This window comes from Mus musculus, chromosome 7 (genome assembly GCF_000001635.26).
Source record: "Mus musculus strain C57BL/6J chromosome 7, GRCm38.p6 C57BL/6J".
NCBI lineage: Eukaryota > Metazoa > Chordata > Mammalia > Rodentia > Muridae > Mus > Mus musculus.
This window is the reverse complement of record NC_000073.6, coordinates 64,176,966-64,200,087: the sequence shown is the minus strand read 5'-3', so window position 1 is coordinate 64,200,087 and position 23,122 is coordinate 64,176,966. Positions and strand designations below refer to the sequence as shown.

General features: G+C 46.3%; 1 protein-coding gene across 3 annotated transcripts in view; it reads right to left on the bottom strand.

Annotated features, from left to right (window-relative positions):
- Positions 1-23,122, bottom strand: part of Trpm1 (transient receptor potential cation channel, subfamily M, member 1) — a 115,938-nt gene that overhangs the window by 69,685 nt on the left and 23,131 nt on the right. The window contains exons 1-3 of one of the 3 annotated variants that reach the window (NM_018752.3): positions 14,465-14,629; positions 2,732-2,811; positions 730-925 (exon numbers count right to left, since the gene is read on the bottom strand). In NM_018752.3, coding sequence (NP_061222.3) covers positions 730-732 — 3 coding nt within the window. In that variant the 5' untranslated portion in view covers positions 733-925; positions 2,732-2,811; positions 14,465-14,629. Of the gene's footprint in view, positions 1-729; positions 926-2,731; positions 2,812-13,912; positions 14,001-14,464; positions 14,630-23,122 lie in introns of those variants that run through there. The other 2 variants (XM_017322013.1, NM_001039104.2) reach the window with 2 other exon arrangements.

Below are 23,122 nucleotides of genomic sequence, written 5' to 3'. Positions count from 1 at the left end.
CTAATGCCCTCTTCTGGTGTGTCTGAAGACAGCTACAGTGTACTCATATACATAAAAAAATAAATAATTCTTTAAAAAGAGAGAGAGAGTAAAAATGCTTTTTATCTATCAGGCTGGCCTGTGGGCAAGTGTGTAGGGCATTTTTCTTGATTAGTAATTGATGTGGGAGGGCCCAGCTCAGTGTGGAGGGTACCACCCCTGAGCAGGTGATCCTGGGCTGTATTAAAAAAACCAGGCTGAGAAAGTGATGGAGAGCAAGCCAGTAAGCAGCACTCCTCTGTGGCCTCTGCTTCAGTTCCTGCCTCCAGGTTCATGTCTTGAGTTCCCTCAGAGATGACCTATTATATCACCCAGAAACATAAGATGGAATAAACCCTTTTTCTTCTTAAGTTTCTTTGGTCGCAGTATCTATCATAGCAATACAAAGCAAAGGAGGACACTGGGGATGGGGCAAAGGCGCATGTGTGCAAGGGTAGGCTTGGGCGTGCTTTGTACATTAGGTTCAGAGCTTGGGGTAGATTCTCCAAGGCTGCATGTACAGTGATGTCAAGTTCTGATGAATGGGTAAAATCCATCTGCACAGAACCATCTCATGGACTTGCAGTAATGTGCCTATGAAAGCTGAGCTGTAAGCCAGAAGAAGACCTAGGTCTCTGCATCCTAAGGGCCAGGAGACAGGCCCTAGTGAAGGCTAAGTTGCTTTGTACAGCACCCCATCACCCCTCTTACCATGGCTTTATTGGAGTAACCCCCACCCTGGAATTCAAGAATCCCATAGGAGTCTGTTGGGTAGCTCTGGGTGTGTTTGCTGACAGACCATTTCCCGGACTGCGTGTCTGCCTGCTTGGTGTCCTCTCCTGTTGTGCTGGGAGCCCCACTCGGCAGAGGGGGGATGTGCTGGTTAGTGAGCTGACCACAGCAACATCTGAAAGCAAAGCAAAGCAGGCCATTCAGCAGCATTTCCTTCCTTCCATCCAACCAGTGAGTGTAAGGTAGCCTAAGCGGACAAGCTGGCACCAGCCAGGGCCCCCAGGAATATCTTAGTTATCAGCTTTATCAGGGACAGAGGTGTCCCCTGAAATGCCCATTTCTCAAAGAGCAACACATCACTACTTATATACCAGTCTGCTTGCAACACTTTGCATGGCTGTTCTTTCTCACTGGATGACTGGTTATCTTTCTACTGCCTCAAGAACATGAACAGGGCCCTGTGAACATTGCTGAACAATTTGTAGCAAGTATAGTCATAGCCTTGGAACAGACAAGTGACCTTCTGGAATTCTAGGGTGCCGCATGGTTCTTCAAGGTTTTTTGTTTGCTTGTTTGTTTCAGTGAAACCTTTTTTCTACCCGAAATCTTCACGGACACCAACTTTTGTTGTGTGAACCTTCCCCCCACCCCCCACCCCCCACCCCAAGTTATTCCTGATCGGTTACTAAGATGCCTAAAGTCTGGGCTGGGCAGAAGAGAGAGGACAGAATGAGGGTTCCCCAGCTTGGGGTCCGAGGCAGGGAGCAGGAGAAGAATAAGAGGAAAGAGAGAGAAGTTGCTATCGGCTAGGTATATCATGAGCGATGAAGTAGGAGTAGTCTAGGTGAAACATGGCAAGTGATATCTTGGGTTATTGACAAGGAAGTAGACACAATAGCACGGAGGGCTGATATCTGCCCAGCTCTATTGCTTTTAAGTTTATTATAAATATTAAGGCTTCTGCGTCTTTTATTTCAGAAACTATATGGTCTAAGTGGGGTAAAACCCTCAAAATAATATTTACCAAAGCATTGCTCCTCTTTTCTCTCCTTCCCTCCCTTCTTACAAAAGTTCATGTGGATTTTAGGACTTGATTCTCTCTATTTTCTATAACAAAGTCATGTGACTTGGGGAATAAGGAGGAAAGCTTTTTCTCATTGTTTCAAAGACCTTTGTCCATCATAGCAGGAGGAGGAGGGACAGAGCTATTCACCTCTCAGTTGCTGGGATGAAGAAAGAGAAGGCCTGTGATGGAGGGCCTCTTTCTCTCCTAGTTATACAAGGGTTCAGGTGAGGAGCAAGGCCTGCAGGGTACGAGGTGGGGGGAACAGGGAGCTTGAGGACATGAGACACCAAGCAAATCTGAACCAGGTGATGCCCAGGCATCTGTGTCATTTTGCACCAGTGACCCTGCTCACATGAATTGTAGGGAGAGCCTATGGATAAGTCTCCCCTACCCTTCAGCTTAGCCTCAGCTTTTTCTCTCAGAGGATATGTTTCAGCTGAATCCTCCAGATTGCTTGGAGTGTTCTGGAAGGCTTTCTGTTTACCCTATAGCGTGCATTTCAGACGGGTAAGTGAAAGTGCTGGCCATCTTGTGAACAAGGGCCATAGTCATTTCACTCAGCCACTCACATCTTTCCCAAGGATAGAAGTTCCTTTTTGTATAAATAAATTAGAGGATTGGACTGCTGAGGCTCTGGAAGATATCCTGAAACTGTCTAAAGATCTTGCTCACATCTGGCTGAGAGAGAGAGAGCTCACAAGAGACTTGCAAAGAAAAGTCCTCTGCCAAGGCATTTACCTCTCAAAAGAGGAGCTGATTAGCCCAGTGACTCTGTGTTAATGGCTCTGGTGGGGAGAGAGTCTAGTATGTCCTTGCCTCCTCTCCCTTCTCCCGCAGACATTAGAAGAATAGTTGCTGAGACATGCCAGACCAGCCCCGACTCAGATCATGTCTCTACAATAGCATCCAACGTACCTGTTAGGGTCTTTTGTACTGGGAATTACAAAGATGCATTCCCTTTTGCAAAATGTCTTCTCTATCCATGCTTTCTGACCCTGGAAGAGAAAGGAATGAAAATTACATGCCATAAACCATCACTACAGTTCATGAGGAGGAAATCAAATGGGCTTGCAAGATGGATCAGGAGGTTAAGGTTTGCCACCATGCCTGAAGACCTGAGTTCAGTCTCCCTGGAACCCACATGCAAGGAGAGAACAGACTTCTGCAAGTTGTCCTCTGCTCTGCCCATGAACCATGACACATGAACACAATCAATCATCCATCCATCTGTCCATCCATCCATCCATCTATCAATGTAATTTTAAAAAATAACATGCCATTAATAGGAGGTTTCCTATGCCCCCCAGTGAGTATGTGTATGCGTGTGTGTGTGTGTGTGTGTGTGTGTGTGTGTGTGTTCCTTTTTGTCATGCTGGAGATCAAACCTATGCCTCACTCAAGGTCTCTACTGCTGAGCTATGGCCTTGTCCTTGCCTATGATAACTGAACAGTCATTTCAATGAAGGGGTTGCTTATGTTTAAGGATCTGTGTTTTGGGGCTGGAGAGATGGCTCAGTGGTTAAGAGCACTGACTGTTCTTCCAGAGGTCCTGAGTTCAAATCCCAGCAGTTACATGGTGGCTCACAACCATCCATAATGAGATCTGATGTCCTCATCTGGTGTGTCTGAAGACAGCTACAGTCTACTTACATATAATAATTAATAATCTTAAAAAAAAAAGAATCTGTGTTTTGTAAGAGTGGTGGCCTGGTAACAGGTACTTATGGTTTCCATTTGCTGAATTTAGTTCACAGGCATCCAGTGGCTGAAGATATTCTGTGTACACGGTTCTGTGCTGGGTGTTGTGGAGAGCAAAGAGAGCCGGGAAAATGTGTCCTTCACCCTCCCAAAATAGCAGGTGATGCTTGAGAAAACAGGAGGAGGGGTGGGGCGACATCAGGCTGCCTCCAGGCCACAAGGATTGAGAGAACTTCCTGTAGTGGCTTTACCACTGTGGGTAAGGCAGAGGCCTTTATTCAAGTCATACTGAACTCAGGGGAACACCCTTACATGGAGGAGGAGGCTCTGAGCAGTGATTGGCCTGCCTCACATGGACCTTCTTGTCTCCCAGTGACCATAGGTGGAGGCTCAGCAGATCCCTCTGGGTACAGGTGCTGGTAAGGCCCTGGCAAAAGCCATCCAGGCTAGCCAGAGGAGAGCTAACAGTCTCTGTTTCCATGAGGCTTTACTCTGTGTGCATGTATGTGTGTATCTGTGTGCACACATACGTGCGGGTGTGTGCTGTATTTGTGCCACTGTATGCATGTGGACAACCTGAGCATCATGTATGAGTGTGTGTGCCTATTGATACACAGCCAGTGTCTGTGTGCATAGGTATATGCATTATGGTTTCTGGGGTGTGGTAATGGGGATATATGGATAGTGTGTGTGTGTGTGTGTGTGTGTGTGTGTATGTGCATTGTGTGGAATGTGCATGATATATATATATATATATATATATATACATATATATATATATATATATATGCTGGCTTATATATCTTTTTGAACACAGACCTAAATGCCAGAGGCACATTTCTCCTGATCAATCCCTCCCCCAACCCCCATCTTTTTATTATAATTATTTATTTATTTACACTCCAACTGGTGCCCCCTTCTAGTCCCCTCCCCCGAAAGGTCCTCACCACCCCCTTCTCCTCTGAGAGGGTGTGCTCCCCCTGCCCCTCCCCGCGCACATCAAGTCTTTACCAGAAGTTGGTGTATAAAGCATAGATGTGTATAAGTACAGCATTCATCAATAAGAAACAAAGTGTTTAAGTGTTTAAAATAACTATTTGATTACACATTGTGTTATAATAAGTCTCTGATGGTGTGATATGTAATTTTACTATTTGTCGAAGGTGAAGCAATTCTGCACATAAATTGGATAACTGTGCTTGTTTATTTTCTTATAATGAATTCTGTCTTTGCCGAATATTTGTTACTGCATGATTCAGATCATCTACCACAGCTTCCAGAACTGACAGGTGTTTTAATTTTATAATTGTCAGTGTTGAATATGCTGCCTCCCAAAACCACACAGTGCAGAATGTGTTTAGGGCCATTTCAGAAGTTGTTGGAAATGTTTTCTCAATCCTAAGGCGAAACTCATTCAATCGCTTTTTAAAATGAAACTCGTGTCAACAAATCAGACAGCAATTTTTAAAGTCAGACGTGCTGACACATCTAAAGCTATACTAATTTGGTGCTTACATGCGGAGAGGTGGCTAGAAAATATTAAATATCTTTGCTCTCCATAATGAAGTCACCATGTTTTTTTAAGTGCACAGCAGTTAACAGAAGCACCAGGATTCATCAGAGACTGCAGCCTGAGCCTTGGTGTCTCAGGTGGCCATATCGAGAGATCCTGACCTGATGATGCCTGTCTGCTCTGTGCAGTGAGCTCAAGGCCCAGGCGCTGTGGAACCGATACATACCACACCAATGAGCAACGCCAGAAACATGTTCGAATCCTGTGTTTGACTTTGAGTTGATTTCTGGTCACCCCAACTCAGAAGCCTTTGTTGCAGCCGTGTTTCTGGGTCTCCAAATCGACACCCTTCTCTACTTGGGTCACCGTTCACAGTTTAAGACACACAATACTCGGGAGGCTGATGCAGGAGAATTGCTGAGAGATTGAACTATGTAGCAAGACACTCTCTGACAAAACAAAGCAAAGGGCTGGAGAGGTGGCTCTGTGGTTAAGAGTGCCAGCTTTTATTCTGGAGGGCCGTGGGATTTAATTCCCGGCACCCACAAGGTAGCTCACAGTCATCTGTAGCTCTAATTCCAGGAGACCCTTCACTCTCTTCTGGATGCACAGATCCCAGGCAAAACACCCATATGTATAAAATAATAAAAATAAACAACTATAACAACAAAATCAACATGGTGCCTAGACTCTACCCTTTCTGTCGCTTTCAGACATGTCACAGTAAGAAAGACAAGGAGCAGGGCGTGTTGGGGAGATGGCTCTCTGGGTAACCTGAGTTCGAGTCTAGCACACGTGTAAAGAGATAGGTTTGTAAGTCCAGTAGTGCAGGGAGGTGTGTGAAGACAGGTAACTCCCGAGCATTCCCTGGCTGGCCAGCCTGACTGAAACTGTGAGCTTCCAGCTCGGTGAGAGAGCCTTCTCAAGGCACTTCGTGGGGAGCATGGGAAAGACGGCAGATGCCCGGCTCTGACCTGCTCACACTGGCCGTCCTCTATAGTCCCATATGGTGGATAAAGAAGCCAGTGGAAGGGTATGGGAACCCCACAAGAGGACCAACAGAGTCAACTAACCGGGATTTCTGGGAGCTCTCAGAGAATGAACCATCAACCACAGAACGAACACACACACACACACACACACACACACACACACACACACAGACACACACACACATGGGCTGGAATGAGGCCCTCGGCACATATGTAGCAGATGTGCAGCTCAGTCTCCATGTGGGGCCCCCAGCAACTGGAGTGGAGGCCTGTCCCTAAAGCTGTAGCCTGACTGTGGTATCCGCTCCCCAGCAGGGCTGCCTTGTGTAGCCTCAGTGGGAGAGGAGGGACCTAATCTGGTAAAGACTTGATTTGCAGGTGGGGGTTGGGGGTGGGGATACAGAGGGGGAACTCTCTCAGAGGAGAAGGGGGTGAGGAGGGCCTTGCGGAGGAGGGGACTAGAAGGGAGCACCGGAAGGAGCATAAATAAATAATTATAATGAGAAGGCAGGAGTTGGAGGAGGTTGGCCAGGAGAAATGTGCCTCTGGCAGTTAGGTCCTGTTCGGTCCACCCAGGCAGCACTGAGATGGAGCCATCTCAAGTGTGATTCTCTTTCCTTCTCAGCCCATGCAGGGCATCTGTGACCCCCATGGGGTGTCAGCTTGACTTTTGTCCTTCAGTCTCTGAGAAGGTGGGGTTTTCTGAGTGGCTGCCATTGTTTGTGGTCCTGGTCAAGTACAGTCTTTTTTTCTTACCCTTACTTCCCTCAGAATACTGGCTTCTCCCCTCGAGAGTACCAGCATGTGGGTCCTGGACAAGCAGTGGGAAGGGTGTAAGGGAGAGCAGCCTGATGAGCAATGGGGCCTGGTGTTTATTTTCTGGTAGAATGACCTGTGAGTGTGGCCGAGGTGTCCTGTGTAAGATAAAAGTGCATTCTCTAGGCTTTTAACGGAGCTTTACAGTAAAAGGGCGGAGTGAGGAGGTTGAGACAGTGTCAGAGGCTGGAGAAGTTTGCCCATGACAAGAGCTGAGAGAAGTCGGGGTCCTAGGGGATGAGAGGCTACAAGGCACATTAACAACTTGACCTTCACGTCTCTACATGAAGGACAGGGCCCAACAGGGAGGGTGGGAGAGAGCAGGCACACTCTCGAGACGGCTAGGGCAGGGACGAGGGTGAGTTGGGTGGGCTGTAAAGGCAGGGTGTGACTCTACTCTGGCAGAAATGGGAAAAGTGGCTTCCAGGCATAAACATTGGCTTTCTGCTACGTGAGACTGTTTACGCAATGGCCATTTCTTGGGCCAAAATTAACAGCAAAGTCCACAGTGAAATGACTGGACCAGTTTAGCCAGGACAAACTACTCGTTTCGTGTGTATATTTAGAGCAGACGACTCTGACTCTCACCCACGGCTGCTCATCCCTCACAGGGGCTTAGCTGGACTCAGGCATACAAAGTACAACTAGCTGCCAGTCGCACTTAAGAGGTCTAGACTCTGGTTTCTCCTTATAGCCTACAGGAAGTGAAGTGACTGACTGATGGCCCTGCACACTGCACGTGACTGTGGGATTCCACTGTGGAACACCCCACCCCCGGCCGCAAGGGGAGCACCTGGGGCAGCACCAACTGGCCAGGGAAACTGTCCACTGCAGAAAGTCAGACAGGCTCCCCAGCCAGAGAGCTTTCTGTGCACAGGGGATTAAAACCCACAGTCATTCCTTCCTGCTCCACCCTCTGCTTCAGGGGAGGCCCTGGCCTAGAGCCAACCGGCCTTTCTGGCTCTTGTGTCTCAAGTTTAGGCACAGCTTCTCTGTCTCTGTGGTGAAGCAGCTCTGAACACTTCCAAACTGCCCCCAGAAAATGAAGGAGAAGCTGCCCCTTGTCTGTGGGCTTGAGGCTGGTGTCAGACTCAGAGAGTCATGGTGCCTCGGGGGTTTACCTAGACTCTCACATGAAGACTTTATTTCTGGTGCTTGGCCCTCAGTATCCCTCAAAAGCACAGGGCTAGCCTATGTGAAATGTCAAAAGTTGTCCCAGCTCATCCAGCCAGTGACAGGACTCACGCTGTCTGCGCCAGGGGACATTGCCCGGACACATTAAGAAACCATTCTCCAATTGGGAGTCCCCGAGAAAAGAGTGATCTTTAAGTTAGCTGTCTTCCTCAGTAGTGTGGACTGATACGTTGTCGGTCTATGGTGACTCTCCTCCCACCCACACCTAGACAATCGATCCCAATTGAACTCAGTGTGCTACACACAGAGAGACTGGAAGGGGGACTAGCTGGGGGAAAGAGGGGAGTTAGTAAGAGAAGGAGGGAATAAAAGAAAGTAATAAGAGAATATGATCGAAACACATTGTATGTATATGTGAAATTGTCAAAATGTGAATATATTGAGATATAAGCCACAAGCCCTAAAATTTGCCTTAAAGCTTGTAGTTCATTGCTTTTGGTCCACTTCAGGGACTATATGACCATTGGCACTGTCTACATCCAGAACGTCTTCACGGCTCCTATAAAAGAGTCATGCGGTAAGGTAAGTCAGCAGGTAAGGTGCTTGCCACCAAGCCTGGGAATCTGTTCCCAGAATCCACACTGGAGAAAGAGAGAACTGTGTTTTACAGACTGTCCTCTGCCTCCACATCTGCACTGTGGTGTACACACACACACACACAGGCACACACACTCATATGCACACACATGTACACATATACAGAGGCACACACACACATACACATACACACATATACATTCACACACACAGGCCATAAGGAACCATTGGAGAAGGTGCAGACTCAGTTGCAGTTGAAGCTTCAATACCGAAGGGGTCATGGGAAGAGACTGAGGCCTGGCCCCATGTAACAAGGTTAGAGTCTCTGAGGAGAGGCCAGGAGAGGCTATTGGGAAAGGTACCGTCCAATTACAGTACAGAGCCCAACATTTTGAAGACTCCGATACCATAGATGACCACCAAGGACAGCAGCAGCCATGGAGGGATGCCCGCCTGAGTCCACAAGACAAGCTGTGTGTGTGGCAGAGGGCAGAGCTGGAGAAGTGCCACTGTTGAGGTCTTTGGAGCCCACAGGAACATGAGTACATTCCAGATGCCAGGTGCTGAACGTTTTACACTATTGGACGTTGGTTTTGGTTTTATTATGACCATGCCCTGACTCTTCCCTCTTGGAGTATAAAATTATGTAACTTTTTATTTTATTTTATGGGATCCCACAGTTAAGAGACTTTGGACTTCTAGAGAGACTGTAGTTTTAGAGAGGCTTTGAACTTTGAAAGAGACATTGGATGTTTTAAAGAGACTGAACTTTTGTTTGTATTGGGTTTTGGGGGTACAGGGTAGAAACTGAACGTTTAAAGTGTTTGAATTTCTATAGAGTGTGGGACTTTTAAAAGTTGGAATGTTTTATATTATAACATTATTAATATGAGATCTTAGGGATGAACAAGAAAGGAAGGCTTATAGTAACAGTGAAACGTTGTATGTCAACTTGACAAGGAGTATATTATGCTGGCTAGCTTTTGTCAACTTGACACACACTAGATATATCTGGGAAAAGAAAATCTCAGTTGAGGAAACACCTCCATAAAGTTGGCCCGTAGATCATGTCCTTATTGATGATTAATATGGGAGAGCTCTGCTTAGTGTGAGTAGCCCCACCCCTGGGCAGGTGGTCCTAAGTTCTATAACAAAGCAAGCTGAGACAGCCATGGGGAGCAAGCCAGTAAGCATCATTCCTTCATGGCTTCTGCTTCAATTTCTGCCTCCAGGTTCCTGCTCTACTAGAGCCCCTGCCTTGGCTTCTTCCATCAGCAATGTGTAGGCCAAATAAACCCTTTCCTCCCCAAATGGCTTTTGGTAATTGGCGTTTACTACAGCAATAGAAAGCAAGCTAAAATGATAAAGGCAAGGGAAGAAATCTTTCTTTGCTCACTGGGAGATCGAATGAGGCACCTTTTTAGTGTTTGTTTTGAGACAAGGATTCATGGCTGCCAGACTGGTCCCATACCTGCTACATAGCCTTGATGGTTTTGAACTTGTGATTTATCTGCTTTCGCTTCTGGGAACTGCAATGGCAGACCTGTATCATTCTATTTGGCCAACATGGAAACTTAGATAGCAAAACAACCCAAGGCAATGCTCAGATTCGAGGCAACCCTGTGGAGATTCTATGGACCTATTTTGTAGAAACAAAATCAGGGCTGATGCCCAAGTTCAAAGGAGGTTTCAATGGATAAATAGACTGTGAATCTTTGGAAAGCAAAAAGAACAAGATTGGAGAACTCATGTTTCACAGTTTCAGCCAAAATTCACACCTGGCATAGACCAAGAAAAGAGGATTTCAAATTCAGAAAGAGAAGCAGGGACCCCTGGACTCACTCCCCCTTGCTTGCCTTCCAGTCACCCCACCCACCCATGGTGCCACCTCAGAACCATGTGAATTCCTGACAACTATATCCTTAGTTAGAGATCTTCAGACCCAGTCATGCCACATATCAAGATGCCTGGTGCCTCGTGGTGTCCTGTGTCCCTGAATCCAGATAAGAACCACCAGCTTGGCCTCTACCCTACCTATCTCCACCAGAAGATGGTACAGCATCCTGATCCACACTTCCACAAAGCACCATTCACTGTGACTCCAGCCTCTGCCACCTAAAGACCACTAATGAGCCTTCCACACATTCCTGAAGATTGACAGCAAGAGCCTTCTAAGCATGCTGGGTAGTGATGCACTCCTGGCATTAGGAGGCAGAGGCAGGTGACTCTCTGTGAGTTAGGGGTCAGCCTGGTCTACAGAGCAAGTTCTAGGACAGCTAGGGCTACAGAGAGAAACTCTGTCTCAAAACATACACACACGCACGCGCGCGCGCACACACACACACACACACACACACACACACACACACACAAACCTTCTAAGCCTACTGAGGGTTGCTCCTGGGTTCAGAAGATGTGCCTATACTGAGTTAAGACCACTTTTGACACCTTTTTCACATCAATACAGATTGGCTCGAAGACTGAACCTCAAGTGCCATTTATCTGGCCCACCATCTGACAAGCTTGGGTAACAGCAAAGTTCCAAGCCTCTACTCAACAAAGCAAGACCAAATATCCACCCCAAGAAACACCACCAATAGTCTAATTCCAGATGCCTAGAATCCATCACAAAACCATAAACAATACAAATAACCAAAACGATGTTTTGGTTATTAATTACTCCATCATAATGTTCCCTTGGCTGATGCTCAAGACAGGATTTTTAAAATTGCAATGATAAATGTGTTCAGAAACAACCCTATGTATCTATGGGAAACTGATGTGTAATGAGGGTGTCAAGCTCTCTCAGTGCTGATAGTGCTGAAAATGTTGTATTTTCACACACCAGAGAATAAATTTAGACCCTTACCTCATGCCCCTCACAAAAACCAACTCAAATGGGATCAGACCTAGAAGTAAGAGCTAGAACCATAAATCTTTTAGAAGGAAGAGGAACGTGGGACTAAATCTTGACTTGGCAGTGCACGTCTAAATGGTACCAAAGCATGAACAACAACAGAAAGTAGACAAACGATTTCATTAAGTTAGAAATGTGCATAAAGGCGCATTAAAGGTGCATCCTGAAGAGCAGGAGGAAATATTCTCAAATAATCTATGTGGTGAGGGTCTAGTACCTAGATCATGTGAGGGTGTCTTGCCACTCAACAGCAAAAAGACAAGCTAGCTGAGAAGGAGCAAAGGAAGGTAGCATAGCTTTTGGTTGCAGGACATAAGGTATGAAGTTTGAAACTGGCCTGAAACCATCCCTGCCAGCTAGTTTTCACCGCACTGGAAGGTGCTGGGCATGCCAGTGGGAGAGAAAAAACTGGCCTTATCCAGTGCTGGATTAGACTACAATGTCAACCTGCCAGGCAAGACATGCCCACTGGTGCAACAGTAGCATGAGACTCTGGGCAGAGCCAACTGCTTTCTGATCAGAACTGAGGCCTCTTTCAGGGGAGGGAACTCATGCCTGGTACTGCACAACCGCTCAAAAGCCAATGACTCAGGTAGTCAGAGGGCCCAAGGGGAACCTACTGCTGTTGTTTTGCTAAATGAACACGTTAAACTGCCTTATATTTATGTTTGTACTCGTAGATCAATGCTGCCTTCCATCTTGACCAGAGAAGCCACTTTCTGCTGGGGCAGCAATATAGACTCATAACTGCTCCGGGTGCTGAGAATAAGAGATTTTGAGATTGCCCCGCCCTGACTGGGACATCCCTGCTGAAATGGAAAGAACTAGAACTGATTTGTCTAGCATGGCAGAAACATGGCTGAGCCCTTGCGTATGGTCTCAGCTGAGATATACTGAGGACAGGGTAAACCACCACACAGCCATTCACCATGGTCAGGTGTGCCCCAGAGTCTGCAAGATTTCAAAAACCCGAGAATCCTGACATGAAGTATCTCATAAATAAGCTTTTAGGTGTTGACATGTTTATTGAGTTCAAAACCTATAGAATTGAAGTTGACTTCATTTATTCATTTTTTGTAAGTGGCATTAATCATAGTGGCAGTCCATAGCTGAACCTGCTCTCCCCCCCCCCCCCCCCCCGCTTGAGACAGTCTCACCATGTAGTTTAGATGATCATGAACCCTGACCCAGCCTTTCAAGTTTTGGCATTGCAGGTGTGTGCAAACACCAGGCAGGCTATTCTTTCTAACTGAGTTTTTAGACATTGAATTCCTTTAGGTTGCAGAAGATATTGGTGAATAGGGATCCACTTACTCCTAGCTGGGGACTTCCAGTTTCTAGATCCAGGCCCAGACTCTAACTTCAATTTCTCTCTCTCTCTCTCTCTCTCTCTCTCTCTCTCTCTCTCTCTCTCTCTCTCTCTCTCTCTCTCCATTTGTCTCTTTCTCTCTGTCTCTGCTCTGTTTCTATCTCTATCTCTCTGTGTGTCTCCAGAATATCTTGAAAAAAAATATTCAGCCAAAGTGGAAGAAGAATTTTTCAAAACCATCTAACACCTTGTCCCCCAAGTAAGAGACTTATTTTATAGCTTGTTGGAAAATCTATTTCCACTCACTGGGTGGGGGGGGGGGGGGTTGACAAGCAAGCTCAAATGTCTGGGGCCCACTCCATTTCTTGCACCATTCATGAACTTAGGAGTTAGAGAGTCAAATCAAGCTCTAGACTTCTAGAAAGTAATCAAGCAAACAACAATTATAGCAAACACACGTGACATGAATTGACATTTCCAGTGACATTTTCTGGGGTCTAAAATAAGCTGCAGAGAGTGGCCAACTTACACTACAAATATAACTGTAAATGTCAGGCAACACTGCCAGAGACAACTCTTCCCCAGTCAAACCCGTCTTCCTCCTGTGTGGAGGTGGGGCCTTGTTCCTGTGACTGCACTGAGTTCAGACAGGGCTCAAGTCTCTCCTCTCTTCCTACCTTCATTCTCATAAGCACGAGTCCACTCTATGCACAGTGTCCTCCTCCCACTATTTAGGTAGATTGCTGTGGTTTGAAAACATGCATACTTTGGCTTAAAAAATTGTTATCGAAACTTACAGGAGGAAAAAAAAAGTGAGACTTACAAAGGTTCAAAGAAGCAGGTGCTGCCAAGGCCGCATCCTAAAAGGACAATTAATAATATTTGCCCCTGCTCGCTCCTGCCTTTTCTCTACGAATAGATTAGACATGTGGTTAGGCACAGGCAATCCAAATTCCAAAGCTACGATTGTTCTGCACAAGGCTGACGTACCTTTTTCTCTGTCATTTAAAGTGCCCTGTGATATTTTATAGGGATAGACCATGATTATGTGTCTATCCTCTGTCCCTGGATGAGCCTGGGTTGCACTGTGCTACACAGTGCTGGGTGAATATCCTCATACCTTCAGGTCATTTCCTCCAGACAGAGTCCTCCATGTGGAATTGCTGGCCTTGGCACGTGCTGTTGGACATGTCTAGAGTCCTGACCACACTTCTGCTGTGAGGTGATCAATAAGAGGGAGTACAGCCTTCACCCAGATTTCCCCTGAGCCTAATTAAACTTTAACAGTTCAATATTCCTGCAGCTGAAGGCTTTGATGTACACACTCTCACCCATCGGTGAACTTCAATGTTTTGGGGCTTTTAAAGATGTCTGTTTCCCCAGAAGAAAGTGGTGGAGGTAAGATACTAGAAGAGGGAGATGCTGCCCAGCTCTGAAGCTGGGGTTTCCCAGCAAATCCCAGGCATGCGCATGGAGAAGCTTTGCCCAGGGAAGCTCAGAGTATCGAGCCAGTTCTCAACCCTACAGACCTTCTTCTCTGCCAATCAACCAGTCAGGCCTCTGGGAACCCAGGCTCAGTCTGGATCTAGTACCCAGTCCCAGAAGGCCCTGAAGCCACGTTTGCAGAGAGGAGCAAGGGGCTGAAAGAGCCAAACTCTGTCACTGAACTTACCTGCCTCAGCTGCTGAGCAAGCGGGAAGGGTGCAGCCTAGCCTCCTTCAGCCTCCTCCTGGGCCCAGGCAGGAAGCTGAATGAGGGGGGCTCACTCTTTAAGAGGAGCAGCCCACATGAAGAGCATGTGGGTGCCTATGCCCGGTCCTCATGATCCCCGTGAGACAGAGGCAGCCTCGTGACCTGGCTCCCAGGCTGCTCAGCGTGGTATGCACAAAAGCCACCTCCCTTTGAAGTGGTCCCCACCTCCCCTGCCCCAGCCAGGCCTTTCAGTGCTGCAAATGTCAGCCCACTTTGCATAATTGAGACAATTGGGCATAATCATTCTTTCAGAAGCCCCCACTGGCAGGCAGCTTATGCCCCAGCCCTCATGAGCCAGGAAGAGGAGCCACGTGCTTCCAATTACTGCGGAGCCTTTTTAAGTTGGTCAGAGTTGGGCCAGAGGTTGCGACGACTCCGACGGCAAACGCTGGGTGAGTCCCACATGACTTTCAGGCCCACGTGAAGCTTCTGATCCCATTCTGTTTCCACTCCACCAGCAATCTGCCTGACTGGGGTCACAGTGGCCACCACAGTGAGAGCTTTGTGGATTTGCTGTACCAACACACCTGCATGTGTCCTAGCCTCTGGCATGCTTTCTCTGCCTGCTAGAAGGAAAGTCCAGAAAGGCCCCTTGATATGTATCCCTTTGGACTTTTCTTCAGCACAGGTGGTAGTGGGGGCTCCTGGGAGCAGACCCCTCTCTGCTTTACTAGGGGCTTGTATACCTGTAGATGGGTGGGATGCCTGGACAGGTTCCCATCTGCACAAGGGGACACCGAGGGTAGGGAGTGGCTGACTTGCCCAGAGAGTGTGGGAACCGGAGCAGGCCCGGCTGCACACTTTAGGATGTTCTGTTCACTATAGAGCCCTGAGGATGGGATACAGGCTGGAGCTGGAGATGTTCCTATAACCAGTAGGCTGTAGAACACCGTGGCAGGAGTCTAGCAGGTATCCAGGAGCACAGGGAGTCTAAATTCCCCCAGAGGATGCAGCTGGGGGCAGCCCAGCCAGGCCAGGTACTAGAGAGTCTGCTCTTTCCTTAGTTCCTTCCAGCTCTGTGCCCACCAAAGGTTGGAACCCTTTGTGCTATGGGTCAGGAACTGTGGACCAATACTTGGCTTCCCAGACACTGAACTGGGTACAGACCCAGAATGGCAGGCCTACACCACAGCAGCCCGGCCGCAGGTCTGCCTCTTCTTTCTAGGCAATGAGTTTTCAGTTCCACTGGGAAATTGCACTGGGGGCAGGAGGAATGTATTAAATAGGCTGCTACAGATCTGCCTGGACGGGTAGAAGCTGAGCTTGAGAGGCGGGGTACTTCCTGGGCACAAGGAATCTGCCAGGGAGTGGTCAGGAGAGGCGGCATGGCTGAAAGATGGGGGCTTGATGTCACTGGAGGATCTTGAGTGCTCCCAAGGCCTGCAAGCTGCAGGTTAGATGATAGTCAACAGAACTCGGTGGGTGTGGATCTCTAATGCACTGGACTCCCTAGCTCAAAAAAGAAGGCTGTGCTGGTCAGATCTGGTTACATAGCAGAGGCAGGGAGAGAGCTTTTATTTTGCGGAGTTGGATCCTTCGTCTCATCCCAGGGAGACCATATTTCTCCTTTCTTACTATCAGTACAAATTTGTGGGTTTGAACACGTTCCCCGAGTAACCCTGGTTTCTGTGTCTGCTTCTTTTCTTGGGCTAGTTCTTGGCCCAAGAAAGAAAGTGTAAAAGGCAGATGGATCAAGGTGTGTGTGTGTGTGTGTGTGTGTGTGTGTGTGTGTGAGAGAGAGAGAGAGAGAGAGAGAGAGTGTGAGAGTGTGTGTGTGTGAGTGTGTAAATGAGTATGAGTGTGTGTGAGTGTCTGTGTGAGTGTTTGAGTGTATGAATGTGTGTTCATGCAAGTGTGTGTATGTGTGAGTGTGTGTGAGTGTGTTATTGAGTGTGAATGTGTGTGTGGTCTTTCCACACTTTGTGGGTACCAGGAGCTAAACTCAGGTGTGCGCACATGTGCGCACATTTGTATGATGTTGAAGTGTTTCATGAATTCAAAATGATTTTCCAATTCATTTGCCTTCTTTTGACTTCAAATTTGGAAATATGGGGACTTAACATCCATAATGCTACATACATCCCTGGTCCCTTTCCTCTGAAAGTTTCATTCCTAATGATGTTAGCACAGTTCCCCTTCTCCTGGGTACAGTTTGGAAACCATACCAGCGTTGCTGCTAACTACTGAAAGCAGTTTTGAATGTTTTCTTGTTCTTCTCAACTTTAGGAAAAGACTCTTAATGTTCTTTTGAATCTCTTTAAAATAATTCTCTTCCAGTGATTCTACAAACTTGTTGCACAGAAAAGTTACTTTTTCTTTGATTTTTTTATGAGTTAGCTTTTAGATTTAAATCTGAGTTCAACTTAAATGAAATATTTTCATTACTGTAAAGTCAAATATGCAAACAAGATTTATTCTGCAGAATCTAGCTACTGTGTATCTCCTCTCCTCACCTCCCCACCCTTCTCCACAAGTAAACCTGAGAAATGTTTGGTCCTCTTTTGAGTTTCAATATGCCCACAGGTCTATCTCCTCTCCTTCACACTCCTTCCCAGCCTCATTCTTGGGCTTATCGGTGTCTCTTTTTCAGGAGATGGTAAAAATTCCCCAGTTTCTATGCATTGCTCCGCATGATCTGTGATTTTGGGGTGAGTGTATTGAGGTTGCTGGTGTTGGTCCCCTCTTAATGACTCTCAGGGAAGTTGATGGAGCCAGTGCCCTCTTGAGGACACTTAGGTAGTCCTCCTTCTTAAAAACCACACTGCAACCCGAAATCTCTCCATGAGTCTTTTTATATTTACCAGTAATCCTCAGGTTAGGCTCCTAGAAATGGGGCTTCTAGAAATGAGCAACGGAGGGCAAATGAATACGAGTGCCCTGCTGCATAGGGGCTGCTTTCCACCAGCGTTCCTGAGGGCTTTTGCCTTTCACGTCAGGGGTAATGCTTAACTTTAGACTGACTTTTGCAAATCTCTTTAAGAATGGGATGGGGGTAGCATTTGGGATATAAATACATTAATTAATTAAATAAAGAATGGTGTTTCCATATAGTTTAGTTATAGATTTTCTTCCTCGTCTGGCTTTGCTATCACAAAACTGACAAGATTTATTCTGCAGACGGGAGAGGGAGAGGGAGAGGGAGAGGGAGAGGGAGAGGGAGAGGGAGAGGGAGAGGGAGAGGGAGAGGGAGAGGGAGAGGGAGAGGGAGAGGGAGAGGGAGAGGGAGAGGGAGAGGGAGAGGGAGAGGGAGAGGGAGAGGGAGAGGGAGAGGGAGAGGGAGAGAACTCTGCTACTCCTGAGACTGGCAGCAGGGGTAGTTCCTATTTGAAATTTACTTACATATTAAACAAGATGCCTTTCCATTGCCCTTCCATGTCTCATCTAGTGATCAGAGACTCTAGAGCAGAAGCGGGAATGACTATTTTAAAGTAAAATCATATCATGAACAAAGGAAGCCAAGTGGTAACTTCAAAATGTTTGATTTGTGGGGGGGAGGGGTCGAGGGGCTGGGGAGATGACTCGGTGGTCAAGAACACTGGCTGCTCTTCCAGGGGACAGGTATTGAATTCCCAGTGCCCACCTGGTGGCTCACAACTGTCTGTAATTCCAGTTTCAGAGGATCTGACACCTTCACGTAAACATACATGCAGGCAAAACACCAATGCACATGAAATATAAATAAATTATTATTTTTTTAAAAATCTTTGATTCTGAATTAGGAAAATTACAAGAGGCAATTAAGAGTGGCTAGATGAGGGAGCAGTTGGAAGATTGACCCACACCATTGGTGGTTTCTCAGGTTATCTGGTTCTCCTGGGGATGACTAAATAAAAGCACAGATACTTTCCCAACTGGGAGACAATAAGATCTTCAGAAATTAAAAATTCAGGCTTTTGGCTTCTCTAAGGCAAAAAACACTGTCAATAAGACAAAAAGGCCACCAACAGATTGGGAAAGGATCTTTAACAATCCTAAATCAGATAGAGGACTAATATCCAATATATATAAAGAACTCAAAAAGATGGACTCCAGAAATTCAAATAACCCTATTAAAAATGGGGTACAGAGCTAAACAAAGAATTCTCAACTGAGGAATACCAAATGGCTGAGAAGCACCTGAAAAAAATGTTCAACATCCTTAATCATCAGGGAAATGCAAATCAAAACAACCCTGAGATTCCACCTCACACCAGTCAGAATGACTAAGATCAAAAATTCAGGTGACAGCAGATACTGGCGAGGATGTGGAGAAAGAGGGACACTCCTCCATTGTTGGTGGGATTGCAAGCTTGTACAACCACTTTGGAAATCAGTCTGGAGGGGGGGGTATCCTCAGAAAATTGGACGTAGTATTACCAGAAGATCCAGCAATACCTCTCTTGGGCATATACCCAGGAGATGTTCCAACTGGTAATAAGGACACATGCGACACTATGTTCATAGCAGCCTTATTTATAATACCCAGAAGCTAGAAAGAACCCAGATGCCCCTCAACAGAGGATGGATACAGAAAATGTGGTACATTTACACAATGGAGTACTACTCAGCAATTAAAAACAATGAATTCATGAAATTCTTAGGCAAATAGATGCATCTGGAGGATATCATCCTGAGTGAGGTAACCCAATCACAATAGAACATACTTGATATGCACTCACTGATAAGTGGAGATTAGCCCAGAAACCTAGAATACACAAGATACAATTTGCAAAACACAAGAAAATCAAGAAGAAGGAAGACCAACACGTGGATACTTCATTCCTCCTTAGAATAGGGAACAAAATACCCATGGAAGGAGTTACAGAGACAAAGTTTGGAGCTGAGATGAAAGGATGAACCATCTGGGGACTGCCCCACCCGGAGATCCATCCCATAATCAGCCACCAAACGCAGACACTATTGCATATGCCAGCAAGATTTTGCTGAAAGGACCCTGATATAGCTGTCTCTGGTGAGGCTATGCCAGTGCCTGGCAAATACAGAAGTGGATGCTCATAGTCATCTATTGGATGGAACACAGGGCCCCCAATGAAGGAGCTAAAGAAAGTACCCAAGGAGCTGAAGAGGTCTGCAACCCTATAGGTGGAACAACAATATGAACTAACCAGCACCCCGGAGCTCTTGACTCTAACTGCATATGTAGCAGAAGATGGCCTAGTCAGCCATCATTGGGAAGAGAGGCCCCTAGGTCTTGCAAACTTTATATGCCTCAGTACAGAGGAGGGCCAAGAAGTGGGAGGGGGAGGGTATAGGAGACTTTTGGGGTAGCATTTGAAATGTAAATGAAGAAAATATCTAATAAAAATTTGAAAAAAAATCAGGCTTTGGGAACTCCTCTCTCTGTCTGAGGACCAGGGGGTCTTTCCAGAGAGAAGACTAGTTCAGCAGGAGGGAGACCCCACAGCATCTGCCAGGCAAAGTAATGCAGGCCGTTCTTCAAAGGAATCCAAGCCTATCAATAATTTAGTATCGCAGCATCCTTCACCTGGAACACAGCCCTCCACACTCTCCAGACTAGCAGTAGCTGTGTTAACCCGTGTGCTTGGGGGATGCACATTCTAGAAAAACCAATCAATGGTGGAAGAATCCACGAGTGGACCTCAAGTGGACAGTGTCTTCCTCTCAGGTTGTACTGCTTTCCTTTTTTCTTTTCCCCTCTGTCTTTTCTCTCTCTTCCTGCATTTCAGAGAGTTATGTCATACTGTTGGCAGATGCCGTTCTCTGGGATAACTGACATATTGGTGTGAACGACCTGCCAAGCATTTAATATGCTTTAGTTTGTAGGATAATCTCTACGATAAAGATAACAGTCGTGGCTGCCGCAAAAGAGTGTCCTGGGCCGGAGCTCTGTCCACGCCGCCCCACAGGGTTCAAGTGCATAGAACCGGTGCACATGAGGGCAGGCCCTGGGCTCTATTACAACAAAGGGTCACAGCTGGAGCTTCAGGATGTTCCAAGGAAACAGCCTTAGAGATGGCTCACCATGTTTCCACCATCTCATCCATCCTTAGTCAGTCAGTGGCAGAAGTCCCAGTGTCACTGTGCTGGCTGCCCTCTGCTGGAACACCAGGACTCATGCTTCTTCAGTCACTTGGGGCTGTCATGAACTTCCCAGAATGTGGATGTGGGTCTCATTACAGACAAGCCAATGTGGCTTTTTCTTCTTTCAAGATGTCTATGTTCCAGAGAAGAGATCTGGGCAGGAACTAGCCATATGAGATTATTTTTGCCTGCACACTTGTTTGGTTTGCAGCACTTAACTGCATGGGACAGACACATGGCACAGTGTACTGGCTGGTTTTGTGTCAACTTGACACAAGCTGGAGTTATCACAGAGAAAGGAGCTTCAGTTGAGGAAATGCCTCCATGAAATCCAGCTGTAAGGCATTTTCTCAATTAGTGATCAAGCGGAGAGGGCCCCTTGTGGATGGTGCCATCCTTGGGCTGGTAGTCATGGGTTCTATAAGAAAACAAGCTGAGCAAGCCAGGGGAAGCAAGCCAGTAAGTCACATCCCTCCATGGCCTCTGCATCAGTTCCTGTATCCTGACCTGCTTGAGTTCCTGTCCTGACTTCCTTCGGTGATGAACAGCAATTTGGAAGTGTAGTCTGAATAAACCCTTTCCTCTCCAACTTGCTTCTTGGTCATGATGTTCATGCAGAAACCCTGACTAAGACACACACCATCATGAACTGTTGTTGCTGCCCGTGCTGTATAGTGAGGCTGTGATGCTCAGGGGCTGGGGGTCGGTACTCTCAGACAAGCCATGATTCCTGGTCCATGCATTGTACATAAAGAGGAGCACTCAAAACCATCATGGGAGTCTTGTTCCAGTCCCCTCCTTTTTGAGTAATGCATGATCACTCCTAAAATATGAATTTTTATCTCAATTTAGAGAATAATAACCTTTAAAGAAAAATGACCCTGTATTAGTCAGGATTCTGTAGAAGAGCAGGATAGAATAATTTTGTGTGTGTGTGTGTGTGTGTGTGTGTGTGTGTGTGTGTGTGTGTGATTTAATAAAGTGGTTTTTGAGAATATGGTAAAGCTAGTTCAACAATGGCTAGTGATGGAATGGACTTGCCATCGAAAAAATAGACTTGACAGCAAGAGTGAGGGCAAGCAGGCAAAAAGAGCAAGCTTCCTTCTTCCAGGTCTTTATTCAGGCAGCCAGAAGGAGGTGTGGCTCAGATTAAAGGCAGATCATCCCACCTCAAAAGATCTGGATTAAAAGCGAATCTTTCCACTTCAAATGATTTAATTAAGAAAGCATCCTGCACAGATGTACCCAGCCACTTGGGTTTTAGTTAATTCCAAATGTCGTCGAGTTGACAATCAGGAACAGTCATCAAAGAAATATCTGGATGCGCTCAGTAAATCACATGAAAGGCCAGGATAGAACACTGTTACTCGAGTCTCTCTTGTTAAAATTAGAAATACATTGCATTTTAATCTTCCACTGAGCATCTTTGGAGGCTGCTGATGGGTCACAAGTGTGAGCAAAGAACTGCAGGAATACAGGGCCTGCTTTTCAAGACCAGGACACAGCACAAGATGCTCTGGTATTCTATTCTCTTCCATTATTTTATTACATTGGTTGACTGTGCATATGTGTGTGTGCGTGTGTGTGTGTGTGTGTGTGTGTGTACCTGCCATGGCCTGGGTATGGAAGTTAGATGACAACTTGTAGCTGGCTCTCTCATTCTACTTTGTAGAGCCCTGGAATTAAACTTAGATCTTCAGACTTGGCAGCAAGCAGCTTCACCCACTGAGCCATCTCAGCGGGCCCAAAGCGTCTGCTTCTCTGGTTTCTTTTAGATATGAATATCTGGTTAAAGAGTTTGTCGACAGTTTATCCCCAGTTCTCCCTGAGCCTTGGAACCTTCATTTAGCAGAGTTTTCTCCTTTCCACAGTCCATGGCTCCTTCTTCCCAAAAGACAGATTTACCTTGGCTAAAATGAAAGGAGTGCCATCTATTTTGAAGAATCCTTAGCTCAGAAATGGTCCCTCCTCTAGAATTCAAGGAATGGTATTTTTAAGTTATTATTTTTTTATGAAGGGCTTTATTTTTATTGAAAATAATTTTTTTCATAAAATGTAGTCTGATCATGGTTCCCTTCCCCCATCCTCCTTCCTCACCCCAACTTTGCCCCCGTTCTGTTTAGAAAACAAGAATTAGGCAAATAAACGCAAACCAGAATAAAACTGGCCTAGTCAAAGCTTGGGCCTTTGCAAAACCTCTCTCCATGTAAACAGAATTTAGGCAACTTGCATGTAGGTTTTCCTCTTGAGGCTCTTAATATATATGCATTTATTGGAGTACTACTGGGGACTCTCCCAGTGAGGAAAGCTCTTTTCTTCTGGGCAACCCAGCCTCTCTGAAAACTTAAGTGGAATTTCTCTTTTATTCTGAAATCTGTCAGACCCAATGTGGCCCAAGAAAGAACCTGGGATATTGAGGGGAAATTTAAACAGATACAGGGCATCTCTCTTCCCTCTTTTGAAAACGTCCTGTACAAGTGAGCGCATTTGTTGATTGGAAGTTCTATTTCCTTGGTGTTTAATTCGGCAGAGCTTT